Genomic DNA, 15918 nt, shown 5'->3' with positions numbered 1-15918 from the left:
GCAATGGTGTTATAAATAGTGAACAATGATCTTTTGTGGTTATGAACCTCAAACTCAAGTCCTACTTTCACTACTTCGCGATCTTAGTCTAAATTTCTATGACCGTCTGAATGGCCACTCATCTCTTGCCGCTTCCAATCGCAAGGCGCTACCTTACAGCGTTAATTGCTCTGTCCTGCTTTGTCGCCATCGTTCTGGACCACGATTAACGGGGATAGTTGACCATACGACCTGTTCAACATCTTCATGTCTGACGACTGGGGATTCTTGTTCGCTGTCAATTGCCATCGAGAGTCCTCAGACACTTATCGAAAATCTCAGCCCTGACATTCAGCCTCCGGTCTGTGAAAATTCTATCTACACTTCACATGGAAGCCTTAAGCAGAACGGCAACTCGCGATCGAGGTCACTCTGGGATATTTTGAATGAAACTCAAATATACAACACACCAAAGAAAAGATAGAGGAGGCACCATCTGACTTGCATATCTACTAAAAGTTCGAGAAAGCTCATTACCGCACTTCTCATTGTCATGCGAGCGCCATCGTCATCTCACTCGAGATTCCCGAGACGGAACCTATACGAGCTGATCAAAGTGTGTGGGTAACAATGCTGTCTTACTAAGGTTTGTTCATCAATCACCCTACCCACATGATGACAACAACGATGAAGAGAGGGACATAGGGCGACTAATTTCATGTTCATGTTTCCCATTCTCTTCCATTGAGCCAGTACATGAGGTCAGGATCCTCTTTCACTTCTCTCTGTTCTTCGATACCGCAGGCTAGAATGTATCTCACTCTTTTGTGCGTGTATCCCGCTATATGCTTTGCGTCAGATTATTGATCCCCCATGCTCCCATTAGTTCAATTATTTCATGGTTTTCAGTTGCTTGGTCACTTTCCATTTCCTTTCCACCGGATGGGAAGCCTACCGCTGCTCTCGATACGCAAATGGTAAAATGGCAACGTGACGAGAACGATCCAAACTCGCAATTCGTCTTGCGAAAGATCAAGCTAGATTGCTCTCAAGGGCCCACTGTTGAGTCCACCCCAGTACCCATCATGAACTCGCAGAACAACCAAGGAATGTCCCAAATGGTATTCAACAAAGCGGGGTGACTAGCAGCATGCTATACAAAATCGTGTATGGACGTTCAAACTAATTTTCTCATAGGTTATTCGAGATTATTGCAGTTGATGAAAAGTCAGTAAACAAGTGTATATGCAGGTTCTTGGACTAATTTCCGGCTCCAGGAACAAGCAGAACTTTTTCAAAACTGAAATCACAGTGCTCCCCAATCCAACTTTAATCGCGACTTCATCCCAGAGGTCAGTCGTGAGTTTACTTCTACTATTATCAAATCCTGACATCTCACACCTAGCTCCACTACGACTAACACTGTATCTGGGTGAGTGGATTGGTTTATCATGAATCCTACTAGAAAACCAACTCTTTGATTTACAGGTCAAAGTACGTTTATCTACGACCTATATCTTCTTTCCGTTTTAAGGGGACGAATAGGGATATGATGTACAACCCTTTGTCCTCGAAGGCATCGCTTGTCACAGTCACTATCACATCTTCAACATCAAGCGCAACAGCTCCAGATGATTCCACAAAAATGACCACCCCTGCTAAGTCGAACGTAGAACCGACCAATGGCACTGATACTGCTGCTATTATTGGCAGCATTGTAGGTTCCGTGGTACTTGTTTTTCTCATTGGTGTCATCCTTCTATTTCTTCGTTATCGCACGCGTCGCCGGACGATAGAATTTTCTCAAACGAAGATGGTTCGTGACTATGTCCCAGACATGGTGGAAGGTAGTACATGGCGTATCAGCGATAGCGAAAGGGACTTGATTGATTACTCTTCCGAGTCTGCTTCTTTTCCTCCAGCTCGCAGAAACACGTTAAGGCCCCAAGATTCAGTCTCGAACATCCATGAACGTTATGTCCCTCAGATTCTTCCACCAATTCCTGCCGCACGACCTGTTTCCAGCAGCGAACCTGACTCGGCGACGAGTACGAGCTCAATTCGTCGAGCCCGAGACACAGAGAGAAAGACACCGAGTATTTCCCTTAGTAACTTATCCTCTTCTAATGGAAGTACTGGTACCGGGTCCCTCTTCCCCATTCCTGTACTTCCACCTCGTCCGCGAACTGATAGACAAATGTCCATTGAGGAGGATATTCAACAGCTTCAGGCAAGGATGTTATTCCTTCAGGGAAATGGGAATACCTCTCCAATTGGATTGGAGAAAGAAGAGGAGCTGAAGAAAATTTATAGGAAGGTGGAAACGTTGAAGAAACTCCATGAGTCAAAGTGGGCGTTGGGCTTGACAAATGAAATGTCGCTCTAATTCGTAGCCTGTTTGTAGCTGTACTCATTTATGTGTATGTCATCATCGTCGACCCGGTCATCTGCTTCACCCACTGTCCATTTTTTCGTCAACAAAACTGAAATATTTTACATACGTAGTCGGTACTACTTTCTACGTTCTTATAATCAACTTTATCAGGTCCAATCTATCCAGTGAACAGCATATGGCCCGTCCATCATTTTCGTAGCTACGTCCTTATGATGGACCTCTAGTGGCTTTCCGTGCAACCTCTCATCACAGTATCAGATGAGTAGCTACCGCATCATCAAACAACAGCCAAGCGGGAAGTACAGCGATGAAGATGCAGTGGTGAATGGGATCGATCCACCGTCGTATTCATCTTTCATCTTTAAGTCTCCTATCTGCTCGTCGCACATCTAGTTTGATTCATATCTCGAGAATCATATACCTAGATCGAGAACTTGAATCGCGGGCACCTCATCAACTTTCAACCACCATCTCTGTCCTCTCACTTCCGATTCTTTCTTCCGATGTTATTGTTCATGCTTTCACTTTGGTCAGTGACCTGCAAAAAATAATCTTCTATGCTCAAGAAATTTCAAAGGTTATTATCGGCTGCACATGATTCGAGTAACCTCGTCTCTGCCCTAGCAGCCCAGGGTATGGCTATGGGTAGTGGCAGCGAAACCACATCGACTTCCGCACCGTTCAATTTTGAACCTATCACCGATCCAGTCACCCCGAACGAAGTCATAACAGCAACAGTTTCAGGAAGCCCACCTCCCTTCCGCGTAGTTTTTTCCAACTCGAAAGATGGGGCATTAGTGACTGCAACTCCGACTATAATCGCCAGCTACTTTCCCATTTCAACTGAGTCGGATCGGGCAGGATTCAGCCTAACTGTGCCATCATTGAGGTGCGTATAAGAGCCTATCATTGAACAACAAACGTTTAACATGGCTTGCGTAGCGTCGGTGAAGATGTCGTGTACATTGAATACATTTCGAGGTCAGAACTAAGCTGCATTCAACTGCTCTGAAGGATTCAAACTGGCGCCCATTTAGCGAAACCACTCCATTTTCTATTAATACTTTTCCGTTTGCTATCGGTACAGTGTCAGTTGTTATAACATTTAGCAACTCGATGATGTGAGTGATTGTTTTGATGACAAGCTCAGGCTCACATATCGATTATACAAGTACCATGCCCGCTGATTCTAGAACAAACGATTCGTGAGTTGAATCTTGTGGCGTCTCGAAGAAAATTTTCTGACCAACCGTTACATGTAGTTCTCAGACTGCGAGTCTACGTACTTCGTGAGTTCACAATTACTGTGAACATTTTTGACACATATTAACCCGGAGTGCATGAGCAAGAAGTACTACAACCAGTAGTGGAGGATTGTCGAACAACTCTGCATTTGCCACGGAGTCTCCATCAACCACGGACCCTTCATCAACCACGCACTCTTCATCAACCACGGACTCTTCATCAGTCCCCGCTGCGTCGCCTTCCCCGCTTTCCGCAGCGCGAAAACCTAAGAAATCCAACATACCCGCTATAATAGGCGGCGCAATTGGATTGGTTGTCTCTATTCTAATCGCGAGTCTTCTCTGGACTTTGTACCGCCGCTGCTACAACCGCCATAGACAAGATCAACGAAATTTGAATCCATCGTCACGACCAACATCGTTCCACGCAGATATGATGGTGAAAACGCAGGAAACGGAATTTATGACTGACCCGTTTGGAGTTATTGTTCGACCTAGGGCCACAGTACATCGGTCGAGGTCTATGAGGTCTTCCAGGAATTCGAGCATAGATAATTCTAACGAGAAGACTCCGTTAGAAACATTCTCTCGGCCAGCCATCATCTCAGGAGCTTCGAGTGAATATCGGGATAATGTTGATGATGACGATGATGGTAGGAGTACCCTAGTGAGCACAATTGAAGACGGCGAGAAGGGACCAAGTAGATTGTCACCTCCTCGGACAGATCGGCAGATGGAGCTTGAGCAGAAGATCCATGAATTGAGGTCGCAGATGATTTCCTTATCTTCCCGTCACAAAGAAGAATCCGAAGGAGGGGAAGAATCTATAGAGAGTGAGGACTCTGACACTTATCTCATACATTGGCATCATATCAGAGCGAGGATCAAACGATTGGAGCAATTGGAATTTTCAGATTGGGCTCTGGGAATGACGAACCAGGTGCCAAGGGACTTCATCTTATAGGGATTGTCTTGTCTGTTATTTATCGTTTATCATCGTGTATATTAGAAGGATTGTTCAGTCTGGACATCGTAAATGGCTTGTAGTATTTGACGAAGATCACTGTCGCTTGTCAACAAAGCCTGAGCTACTTGAAAGTAAGCAGCTCGTAAATTCTCGAGGGGAGGGTGTTTGAAGAAACAATATCGGCTATGTAGCTCAATTGCTGCGATTCCAAGGTATGGTCTTCGTGATCTCCATCGTCGATCTCTAACGGATGCGAGGAGATGTTACCATTGTACTGCATTTAGAGTCGGTCTGAGTCTTTCAGATCAACAAGCCGCACTCACAGCTTATGAAAACCATGTCAACCTCTTTGATCATGAAGTTGAACAGACAGTGTATAGAGTCACTTGGAGCTTGGAGTCCCATAGACAGATAATACTAGTATAGTGGTACATGCCTTTCCGAAGAATGAAAAATCATAAAAGGAAGAGTAAATTAGACTCGACACGCAGAGTGAGGTAAGTATTGGTGCTCGACTAACCTTTTTTTGGATGGGGGCCCTTCCGACTCGGAGTCTGGAGAGCGAAAAAAAGCCGATCAAGAATGGAGCTTGTCAAGACTTTGGCTTTAGCAGTTGAGATGGTTGATTGTTAGTAGCCAATTTTTGGCTCTGCTCTCCCTCCGAGAAAAGCGGACGGAGGACTCGAGTCGAGATCAAGCAGTGTTTCGAGTCAAACACTTGTTTGATTCTTTGAGCGCCTGGCGGTTTGAGATTACGAAATCCTTGTTTTCTAGAAACCGTCATGCTCATTGAGCTCGAAAGGAACTTTAGCCTCGGCCGCTCCTCTTACAGTGATGGTCATCAGAGTAGAACAGCCGGTAACAGCCTTGATCATCCATTCTGAAATTGAACTTTGTATTTCGTCCATTGCGTCCTTTAGATCAAAATGTTCCTGTGCTAACTATAAATTGTATTGACAGTTCACACTCCTTCAACTACCTCCGCCATATTTCCCTTCCTCCTTTAAAACTATCATCTTCCTCTCCGGCACTTTATACGCGAAACTTGTATAATATAGCTAGGGAAGGACAAAAGAATATTTACGGAAAATGCCTGCTGTAGTCCCGATAGCTCAAGGACGATCCTCCTCAGCACCAGCGTCTATAGAAGGTGATTCTGGCGTTTTGTTACCTGCAAATAGGTTCTACGACGAGGAGTCCCAGAGGATAAGTAACTTAATTGACGAAGAATTACGGGCCAGTCCACTCGTTCGAAATTCTCACCGCATGTTTCTCATCAACATACCTTTGACAGAAAGAGTCTCAGAAACAAAGAGAAGCGCGACGGAAACAGGTCAAAGTAATGCTTTTGGGCCAAGCGGAGAGTGGCAAGTCTACATTACAGAAACAGGTGTGCCCAGCTGATTTACTTTCGGACGATGAACGGGATTTGAATTTAGCACTAGTTTCAAATTTATTACGCTTCCCAATCTCTGGACCGCGAACGACCGTTCTGGAAACCCGTCGTTCACTTCAACATTATTAGAGCTGTCAAAACAATGCTCGAGGAGATTGACTATGAACTTTCCCAACCCGAAGGCGAAGATAGTGGGGTGGAATCGGATCCAGAGTACAACGAGCCCGGTCCTTCCTCCGCAGGTCCTTCGTCCTCCTCCCATAGGCGTCACAACAAGTCTAAACAACCATCGGCGGCTCCAGAACATGTCTTCCGACCCTCAGCTAACGAACTCGAAACACTTTCTGTCCTGCGCACAAGGCTGTTGCCTCTCGTTGCGCTGCACGATTCACTTGCTTCGGAGCTTTCAGGTGGTGTAAGCTTTTCCCGAGGGCTCACTGGTGTCTTCGTCCGGGCTGGATGGCAGGGACTGTTACAATCCAATCCCGGCTCACGGGCTGGGAAAGGAAGCGTTGTCGGTGTGGCAGGACTGGCAGCGAAAGCTCTAGATAGCTCGCGCGAGGATATTCAAGCGCTTTGGGCTCATAGTTCTGTCAAGGAATTAATTCAAGAGAGGAAGTTGAAGCTTGAGGAAAGTGCTCCTTTGTGAGTTATCTCTGGTTTCTTCGTGTTCGCGTGCTGAGTTCTGTCGCTCATGGCCCATTTTTCGTTTCTTCTTCCCTCTATCTGGCTTTGACCGGCCTGACCTGTTTCCGACCCTCGATGACATCGCAATCCATCCTCCCGGTTCTACCGGTGCTATGATTCCGTCAACTCATCTGGCGGTACATCTCATCGATTTGGTAAACCTCCAGCTTCCTGGACAATGTAGCGCGAATAGCGGAACCCGATTATCTACCTAATCTTGGTCAGTTTCTCAAATTTTTGCTGTCCCGCGTTACTTGTGACCCCGTTTACCGTACTTGTTTCTTTGACTCCCTTCGTGGAATTGTGATACCTCGTTTTGCACCGTCAGTGATTGACGATTTCTTCACATCCTCATCACCGACCGTTTACTTTGCATTTTGCCTTTTGGCGCCCCCCCTGGTTATGTTCTGGCGAGCTTCTCTGATCAGATGTTCTTGCTGGTTCAACAGATGATGTCCTGAACGTCCGGTTACAGACGCTCGGTGTTATCGAGCACTCGTTTCCCATAAATTTGGGTGGCACGATGTATGATTGGCGGCTATACGATGTCGGAGGTGCTGTAAGTTGTCTATTTCCATTATCGCAACTTCTCCTGCAAGATCGACTAACACATTTCATTTCCTTTCATTCATCTTACAGCGTGGTCAGGTGTGTGGAGAGTTTGTCGATGCTGTATTTCGATTGCGCTGAATAATTGTCTCCTGGGGTGGTATGACCATTTTAGCGGCACGCATGGATTCCTTACTTCGAAGACGGTAAGTTCCATTCTTCTTTTTGGGACACGGTATTGGAACTTACGCATCCCCCGTCGCTAGCGACTGCCATAATATTTCTCGCACCAATATCAGCCTTCGACCAGTATCTAGAAGAGGATCCTCGGACGAATCGGTGAGTAATTATATCTCTATTAGTGCGTCCCCTGTGTTTTCACTTTCCTTCGATTTCCGAATATCCTTCTCTTTATATTCTCCAATTTATATCTGTATATCATTCTTGCACTTCATCTATCATTCTATTTTTTCTTCATACGTCTTCCGGTTGACCCTATCAGCCTTTTGTTCAGTTGTAGCTCAGGCTGACGCTGTGCTCCTCGACTTGCTTCTGTTCAGGATCGACGACTCACTGCAACTTTTCACGACAATATGCTCGAACAAGCTGTTGAAGAAGGCACATTTGGTGCTGATGCTGAACAAGGTACTTTTCCGCTTACGATCTCTGTATCTGTCTCTCCTTCCCATTTGGGAGCTTCCAACATCCCTTATTCTTCCCGGGTATGAATTCGCCTCTCCTCAGGCTCTTTCTTTGTATCTCATCTGTTACTCCATCTCTCCTCGATACGAACTGATGGTCTTTTTCCCTGTCTAGACGGATCTGCTGAAAGCTAAACTCAAAGCCGGTATCCGGGTACAAAAATAGTTGCGTATTCGTTTTCGTTGTATTTGGTTCACTGCTTCTGACTTCTGTCACTGCGTGATTTGTTTTTGCATTGTTACTGCATCGTCGTTGGGTAACTTGTACATGACCAACAGTATTACTGTGAGCGTTTCCTCTCACACTGCTGCGATTGACTCAATTACCCTCCTTGTTCGTTTGGGTTCTACCTAGTCATACGGCTCGCGCCCGAACAAATACGACGACGTCGCAAGCTACTTCCGAGCACACTTTATGCAGGTTCACAAGAAGAAGGATGTGTCGAATCGGTCTTTATATCTGGTCCGTCCAATCATTCCTTATATGATCCCTCTTGTCTAATCTGGTCGGAAATCTCCCCAACTCAAATCTTTCGTTCCCTTTTCACAGCATTTTACCTCTATGCTGGTAGGTTGTGGTCCCTCTGGAATCATATCGTCGACCCCCAATCGGCTTTCTTACCCTCTTTCTTTATCTTGTCATACAGGACATCAAAGCCACACAGAATATTATAGTAAACGGTCAGTTTATGCAAACTCATTGTTATATTCAACGGAACCTCGGCCGGACATAACATACTGAACTCTAAAACTCACGTATACACTATTTTTTTAATACAGTCGGAGAAGCTATAATTCGACAACATATCGCTCAGACAGGGCTCACGTAGACCTATGTGGTCATGGCCGCTCTTTACGGGGCAGATGTTGTGTGCAGGGAGACTAGGGCAAAGGAGTGAGAGAGAAGAAAGTCTGAACGGATAAAGCGAGGGATGTTGTGGTTGTAGGCGGTTAGAAGCAGAACGAAACGATACGTCGGTCACGGTTACAATCATGACTTTCGATACATAGTCTATACCCCCTCTAAGTGTCTATTCCTACGAACGAGAACAATATCAAACTTGTCTTGATCGATTATTCCTGACCAAATTCGACAGGTAGGCAGTCTGTGTAGTTGCGTTGCGGCTTGTACATTGTACCAGAGCGAAGTTGAATGTATCGATTTGCACTTCATAAATGATTGAATTATACCTGCGCAATGATTATAAAACTGTGGATTGACAAGGAGAAGAACAAAAAAGCCAAAGCCGACAGATAGATACAGGATCACAATATGTATAAGTATAAGCTCGAGACCGGCTGTTCCGTCTTGGGACCAGACCATTGCGTAGCACCATGTATCTATCTATCTATCTATCTAAACTGGTAAATTACGCGAAGAAATCCGAGACAATCCGAGGGTGAGATTCGCGCCGCTCGCGGTCTTGAACTTTCTAATGATTTTTCTGTCCTGACCCCCATGGCGCGACCAATTTTATCCAGACTCATCTTCAGCTAAAGAACCTGTAACCTATTCTGACTTGCCACTAATGGCCCGTTACTTGTTGATTACTGGATTATCATTTGTAAATTCCAATGCTTCAGCTTCCCGTTTAAGCCGTGCAGCTTGTACAACCCGATTGGCTTCCTGTAAGAATTGAATTGGCATTGTCTTATATGCAGATGTAAGAACCAGTTCAGCTAACGTACCATAAGCTCACTTGATGAAAACGAGACAGAGAATCCTTTATCGCTTCCGTTCTCAGACCTTGCCGGCATCAGGGTAAGAGACCTGAGCGTCGATAGAGAGAATGGGGAACCCAAATCACTTTGATGAATTGGATGTTAGGTTGAGTTTGGTGACAATTCATGAAGTGTATGCAACGTTGACAAATGAAGACTACGATTTGAAAGAACAGAGGGTGCCAGAGGCAGACGAGGGGTACTAGGCGCCGGAACGGAGCTTGTATCTGCTGTGGGATAGAGCTTCATATACTTTTCGCTGGAAATTGGCACGGAATGCTTCAAAAACTCGGTCGACGTCAAGATGGGAACAAGAGGGATCATGACCACAGCATTTTCGTCTTCCTTGATGAGATATTACGGGAATGAGGTCACCCTCTGATCTGCGACTACAGAAAGTGACCACTTGTTGAGGGCCTTTCAGAGCCTTTCAGAGATGCGAAAGCCGTGCGGTTTGAAAGGGCTGGACGGAAACTGAATTTTCAGTGTTGTCTATGTATGTTATGGAAATGATTCAGGTTAGCGCGGAACATGTTGCTTCTGATTAAAACACACCAATAATGTTGAGGATGAAGAAGTTAGTACTACCGGTAGGTAGTTCCTGTACCCATTCACCGCATTCGCCTGTGCATCCATCCACTCGTGAGCTCTGCTTGGACTCTTTTCCATAGATCTAGAGAGATGGAGTTGTGAGACCTGTCATTGAGAAACGAAAAACCACATACAAAGCGGGGCAGTAAATTACCAAGCTCACGACAGCAGATAATTAAGCCAAGCACGAGGACATGGCAACGTTCTTCCCAAGAGGAACAATTCCTGAACATAATGTCAAGGATGGGTGAAAAAAGATGGTGGGTTCTCCACTGTGGTCCAAGTGCTCTGAGGATGCATATAAGGGTGGGAATGAAGGATTACAAGATGTGGAAGCAGAGGTGCTGAAATAATTCCGTTCATGAGGTATGAATGCCCAAATTGTTTAATTCCGTCATCGTGAGATGAATCGACGATCGTTTTGCCTGTAGGTTCTTCGCAGTATCAATGAAATTTTCCTCCAAATCCCAGTGAGCTTTCGTCATAGGATCCAAAATTGCTGACTTCCGGCACATATATCGTTTGGAGTGCACTATAGACAGAGTTCGGCGATGCCAGGGCACGCAAAACACAATCCATTAGGGATAGACCGAGATTCCGTTTTGTGCTTATCATCACTATGAAACCACATTTTCGAAGTTTGGATACGCCCGAGGTGGATATTCCAGTTCAAATGGCGAAAAGAGTAAGTCAACGATGGATGTAAACGTAGGCATGGTGGTGGTGGTCGAAGAAACAATAGAGGCCTCATCCGGCTCGGACCTGCTCACTTCGAAATGTTAGCTGAGTCGTCTTGGCAAATATCGGTGCTGTCGCACCTCCGCCCAACGATGTATAAATTAACAATGGGAGGCACTTGCACATACTATAGCTAGCCATCATGGAAAAGGATGGAAGGAAACGACATCAGACGCATCGCCAGCCCGCAACCCCGCCGCAGCAAGGAGACACTGGCAGAGTTACCTTTGGGATGTGGCTGTGACCTCGTGAGATCATAAAGGAAACCGACGCCGCCAATTAACAACTCGTGTCCAACACACATCTCTCTCCGGATTGCATCGCTTCTCTCGCCAAAATGTGGGGTGAAAAGTGTCATTTCGTAAATTCCGTTCAACCCTCCTCTTGCCCACAAAACCGGTGCCTAACAACGTCCAGCGAATCAAAGACCGACAGAGAACTTTAAATTGTGAGAGTACGTAGAACCATACCTATGGAAACCAGCTTTTATGTAAGGTAAGTATCATTCTATAATCATCTTCAGATTTCTCATACCGAAGTTTCAAGTGACCTCCGTGCGAAGTTGCTTTTTCGATGAGCTCCTGCATTACTGCGGTAGTGCAATTTCATAGTTTGTTTCAATCACCGACAAACCTTGGTTCAGATCATTACAGGTTTGTGTAAGGAGACCAGGATCACAATAAAATTATGATGCTACTTTCTCACTCAAAGGTCTAGTTCATGATCAACACGAGTAGAAGCTAATCATAAGAACCTTCCTAGCCTGCATACATATAATAACGAGATGCTCATTCTCTCGCACATCCGTTTTCACGCCATGGCCTCACGATTCCCCTCCACTCAGAGAAGACCAGAGTTCAATGCTCTCATTACCTTGCTGTCTCTACGAAACGGACGCCAACTAGAACCCGAACTAGATAGTCCCAGCATCGGCGATCACTCACCAACCATGGGATTCTCGAATGCTATCTTTCAACGACCGAACCTCAGATCAAACTCATCCTCTACGAGCAATCATTTGAAAGAGCGTTTCCTGGATCGCCTTGCAGAGGTCATCTCCAACAGAAAGGGTGTTGAATATGTGACGTGCACCGTTATGACAGAGTACGAGGACTGCGTGGTAGTTTATGCTTCGCGCAATGATGGATTCGATGAAAAAGATAGAATCTTTTGTGACAAGTTTTCTGCAGAAATGCGCAAACTTTTTGTAGGTGAACACACTGTAGACGAGCCAGGTACGAGACGTATTCCATGCTAATTTCTCGACTTGATTCTTCGCGTTTCAGGCGCCTCACTATGGACCCTGCTCCTGGAGTACTATCTACCCCGCCTCAACCATTACAACAAGGAACTCTTAACATTGGCATTGACAATTCGGGCACTCCGTCAAATCTCGAGTTCTATTAATGATAAGGATCTGAAGGAGTTGCTCGACTCGTTTTTCAATGTTGTGGGGCACCCAAGTAGTACGCTGAAATTTCATCGCCTTTGTTACTTGGCACTTCGGCTCCATGCCACCCCTTCAGCGCAGAGACTGATCCAAGACCAACTCGGGAACAGTGGCAGTCGACTGTGGAGGGTGATTGGCTTTTTTGCACGGCTTCAAAGGGCTCACCGGACTTTTCTCGAGATTGCGCAAATACTTCCCACCGTAAAAGTCGTTCTGATCCCCCAGAGCGACGAAGTCAAACCTAGTAATTGTGCACTGCCAAGCCTTTCCAGTACGCTGCAGCTAATTCATCAATCTCTCAACTCTGCCACGGTCGAGAGATATATATCCCGGACCTACACAGTTCCAGGTGCTCAGCAGATGTTCGATCACCGCCAGAGTAAATCTCTTCATGTTCACGCTGAGCTCCAAATAATACGATACCTACTTCAAGCTCATATTCCCATTGATGAGATTGTTCAGTACATGGGGTGTAGCAAACGATCCTGCTTCATGTGCAAAACCTTTCTTGTCGTATTTTCTGGTCTCAGAACTCGCGGATGCCACGGGAAGCTCTATAACCAATGGTCAATTCCCGAAATACAGGGGATCGAAGAAGACACAAAGGAAACACTTGAGAGAGCTGTGATAAGAATTCAGGACATCCTAATCCAGGAGATCGAAAAACCCCTTTCAACTCGCAATGCCGTTTCTGAATCTTCGGCTGGGACGACTGCTGTATCTAGTTCAAGGGCTTCGGTCACCTCAGGCTCACCTGGCAGCCCAAGTGAAAGTCCCATCGAGGATTCTGAAGATAGTGACACCAGGGAAGAAATAGCTCATCAGGAAAACTTGTATGAATGGGAGGCCACTCCAGTGGCCTCCCACCAGTGCTTGCCAGTGCTAGCCAATTCTGGGGGAACCCATAATTTGATAGCTGGTACTGGTACACACTGGCTGCACCATATGGGTATTGCTGATAATCTATTATCCAGGTAAGTATTTTTTTACAGTAAGGATAATCCTTTTTACATTGGCTTATCATCTGTCCTTGTGGTCCACAGAGTGCCTGAGCCAGTGACTCTTGTTCCTTCTCTGTCACTGACTCAGGTACTAGGAGAAATATGGATCCCAAACAAAATTTCTCCTGAGTTAGGTTCAACTTTTCCCAAATCCAGAAAAAGTCTTCGGGATGTTTTATTGAAATATCACTGAGATTCAACAGATATTCTTGATGTTTATAGTTGCCTGAGGAATTGCTCCGGATGCCATGTCAAATTTCAATGGAAATAAGTACCATACTAGTACTGTATTCCCAGCTTTTGTCAACTCTCTATGTACACTTCTATGAATCCATGATTTGAGTTGATAGACTTGAGTCAACAAAAATATCACGGAGAAAATTCCAACTTGCTCAGTAATGAATCAATCACAGTTGAGAAGATAGAAGCTTTTGTTCTTTGAGGAAATTTAAACCATTCACAAGGAGAAATATATAAATCTATATAATGAATACTAGTTGAATCTTACTCCCATTGACTATATTCAATTTTCCTGAATACAATTTTTTTCTTGCTCTTATTCATTTCAACCTCATAACCTTGCCCAGGAAACAATTCCTCACAATGCATAGCTACAGACAAAACATGTTCAGGATGCATCCAAAGATTTGGAACTCCCCCTTGGCTGCACAATCATAATTTCTTCCTGTTCATACATGCATCATACTGAGACCATGTTAGTGATAGACACTGTGAAATTTGTAATGGATCTTACCAATCTTTCCTTAGATACATCTTTCATTACCAAGTAAGCATCACCGTAGTCTACAAGCTCCAGTCCGTTCAAGGATTTAATGAAATCAATGAGCTTCACTGGCTCCTTGTCGAGAAATGTCAGGAGTGCATTGGAGAGGTTGTTATCACTTGCAAACAGTGTTTTTGAATATTCAGATTTATTTGCAGCTATGCAAACCTAATGGTTGGACTTACTGGTGATAAACCTTGAACCTGACTGCATCTTCAACAGCTTGCCTGCACATCATTGCATGTATTTGTTCAACCATACTACATTGCATCTGTAAAACCTGGATTTTCGGCTAAGAGCTTGAAAGCAGCTGACAGCACTGTCCAGCTGGGAAAGCGCTCCCAGCAGTACTGAAAAACTGCTGGGAGTGCTTTCAGTGCTGGACAGCGCTCTCCAGCTAGTACCCTTGCTCTCGCGAACATCCAGGTTTTGCAGATGTGTTCCTGGAAGGTGGCAAGCTTGTAGACAATGGTATTCATCAAATGAACTCCTTCCTTCTTTTCCATGATAATAGCACATCTGCAAAACCTGTATGTTCGGCTAAATAGCCGAAAGCAGCTCAGAGCACTTGGGAGCACTTCCCAGCAGTGAAAGCACCCAGAGCAGGCTTTGATTTTTGCTTTGGGTGCTTTCGTTGCTGGAGAGCGCTCTCCAGCTAGTATCCTTGCTCTGGCGAGTATACATATGCGGGAAGGGGAAGTGATCTTCCATCAGGATGGGGATCTCTGATCATACCAGAAGCAACTAGAAGACCCATCATCCGGAGGGCCTTGACTTCACCAAATGGTTGTGGACCTGACTCTTTGAAGAATTTTGCAAGGAGATTGTGCTTGGGTTTCTCTTGATAGTCACTGATTTCCCATAAACCATAATTGTTGGACCCTCCTTCAATTTCTGGACCGAAGCTAATGCCTTCCAGTTTTCTATCTGATCATGATGTGAAGCCCAAAGCAATAAGACATTCGAAGGGTATGAAAACAGTTCTACAATGAGATAAGGCTTACCAAAAACTTTTTTGTCATTTCCACCACTGAGAATAGTTGGATTATGGAAAGGCTTGAGCGTTCCATCCTGTTCATTCAGAGAGGATGTTGATGATAATAGCAAAAGGTGGTATATATGAAACAGGAATTGGAACTAGAAAAAAATTGGACAAACCTTGAGGAGTGATACGAACATGTCCGTTGATGATTGGTAAATGGTCGGAGAGTTGTACTGCGGATAGACGATGAGAATTTTGTTACCAGAGCACTTTTGGGGCAGAGTACATACAGGTGACGGGTACATTGGTGAAGGCCGGCTGGTTGACATGGATTGTGGAGGTGAATTCAGAGCAATTTCCTACAAATATCCATGAGTAGCAACATTTTTAGATCTCGATTGCAGATGAACAATCACCGAATGTACGGGCAGCGAGTGTGAACCGTGGAGGGTGGAGATACTGAGGATGAGAATTACTATGTAGCGAAGGTTTTTCATGGCTGATAAAAGACTTTTTTCTTCTGACCAGCAGGTGAAAAAGGGAGGAAGAAAAGAGGACGAAAACATCAAAACATTTATACTACTACGATATGACTACCATCGGAAGAACGAGGAGAAGCGAGTTCCCGTCGGGGTTTAGCACCAGTTAGTACCTTGTTCCCGAACTGACCAGTGAGTTACCAGTGTACCCCTGCAAGGACCTACGCCTTGCTTGGTCACATTTTCCGAGACC

At 45.1% G+C, this 15918-nt stretch overlaps 5 protein-coding genes across 5 annotated transcripts; 4 read left to right on the top strand and 1 right to left on the bottom strand.

Moving 5' to 3' along the window:
• Positions 1 to 789: 789 nt before the first annotated feature.
• C8R40DRAFT_1173157 (uncharacterized protein) lies at positions 790 to 2365 on the top strand (the record flags this gene model as incomplete). Its single annotated transcript, XM_046231975.1, has 6 exons — positions 790 to 806; positions 866 to 1117; positions 1177 to 1206; positions 1257 to 1331; positions 1385 to 1411; positions 1468 to 2365. 6 exons carry the CDS (start codon positions 790 to 792, stop codon positions 2363 to 2365), a joined length of 1299 nt encoding a protein of 432 aa, XP_046083847.1.
• Positions 2366 to 2502: 137 nt separating this feature from the next.
• C8R40DRAFT_416724 (uncharacterized protein) lies at positions 2503 to 3957 on the top strand. The gene is made up of 5 exons (XM_046235003.1): positions 2503 to 3263; positions 3317 to 3355; positions 3412 to 3462; positions 3644 to 3663; positions 3724 to 3957. The coding sequence occupies exons 1-5, from the start codon at positions 2932 to 2934 to the stop codon at positions 3909 to 3911; spliced, it is 630 nt and encodes a 209-aa protein (XP_046083846.1). The 5' UTR covers positions 2503 to 2931; the 3' UTR covers positions 3912 to 3957.
• Positions 3958 to 5196: 1239 nt separating this feature from the next.
• On the top strand, positions 5197 to 8839 carry C8R40DRAFT_416868 (guanine nucleotide binding protein, alpha subunit). Its single transcript, XM_046235004.1, has 15 exons — positions 5197 to 5821; positions 5880 to 5975; positions 6031 to 6626; positions 6836 to 6888; positions 7118 to 7227; positions 7308 to 7316; positions 7393 to 7423; positions 7484 to 7556; positions 7778 to 7862; positions 8034 to 8083; positions 8198 to 8204; positions 8274 to 8381; positions 8469 to 8486; positions 8566 to 8599; positions 8699 to 8839. Exons 1-15 carry the CDS (start codon positions 5675 to 5677, stop codon positions 8746 to 8748), a joined length of 1467 nt encoding a protein of 488 aa, XP_046083845.1. The 5' UTR covers positions 5197 to 5674; the 3' UTR covers positions 8749 to 8839.
• Positions 8840 to 11645: 2806 nt separating this feature from the next.
• Positions 11646 to 13795, top strand: C8R40DRAFT_416665 (uncharacterized protein). The gene is made up of 3 exons (XM_046235002.1): positions 11646 to 12204; positions 12256 to 13393; positions 13463 to 13795. The coding sequence occupies exons 1-3, from the start codon at positions 11754 to 11756 to the stop codon at positions 13611 to 13613; spliced, it is 1740 nt and encodes a 579-aa protein (XP_046083844.1). The 5' UTR covers positions 11646 to 11753; the 3' UTR covers positions 13614 to 13795.
• Positions 13796 to 14859: 1064 nt separating this feature from the next.
• C8R40DRAFT_1173152 (uncharacterized protein) lies at positions 14860 to 15683 on the bottom strand (the record flags this gene model as incomplete). The annotated part of the gene is made up of 5 exons (XM_046231974.1): positions 14860 to 15131; positions 15209 to 15275; positions 15363 to 15419; positions 15477 to 15545; positions 15603 to 15683. The coding sequence occupies 5 exons, from the start codon at positions 15681 to 15683 to the stop codon at positions 14860 to 14862; spliced, it is 546 nt and encodes a 181-aa protein (XP_046083843.1).
• Between the last annotated feature and the right edge of the window lie 235 nt (positions 15684 to 15918).

This window comes from Lentinula edodes (genome assembly GCF_021015755.1).
Source record: "Lentinula edodes strain Le(Bin) 0899 ss11 chromosome Unknown C8R40scaffold_29, whole genome shotgun sequence".
Taxonomy (NCBI): domain Eukaryota; kingdom Fungi; phylum Basidiomycota; class Agaricomycetes; order Agaricales; family Omphalotaceae; genus Lentinula; species Lentinula edodes.
This window is presented reverse-complemented; position numbering and strand designations above follow the sequence as displayed.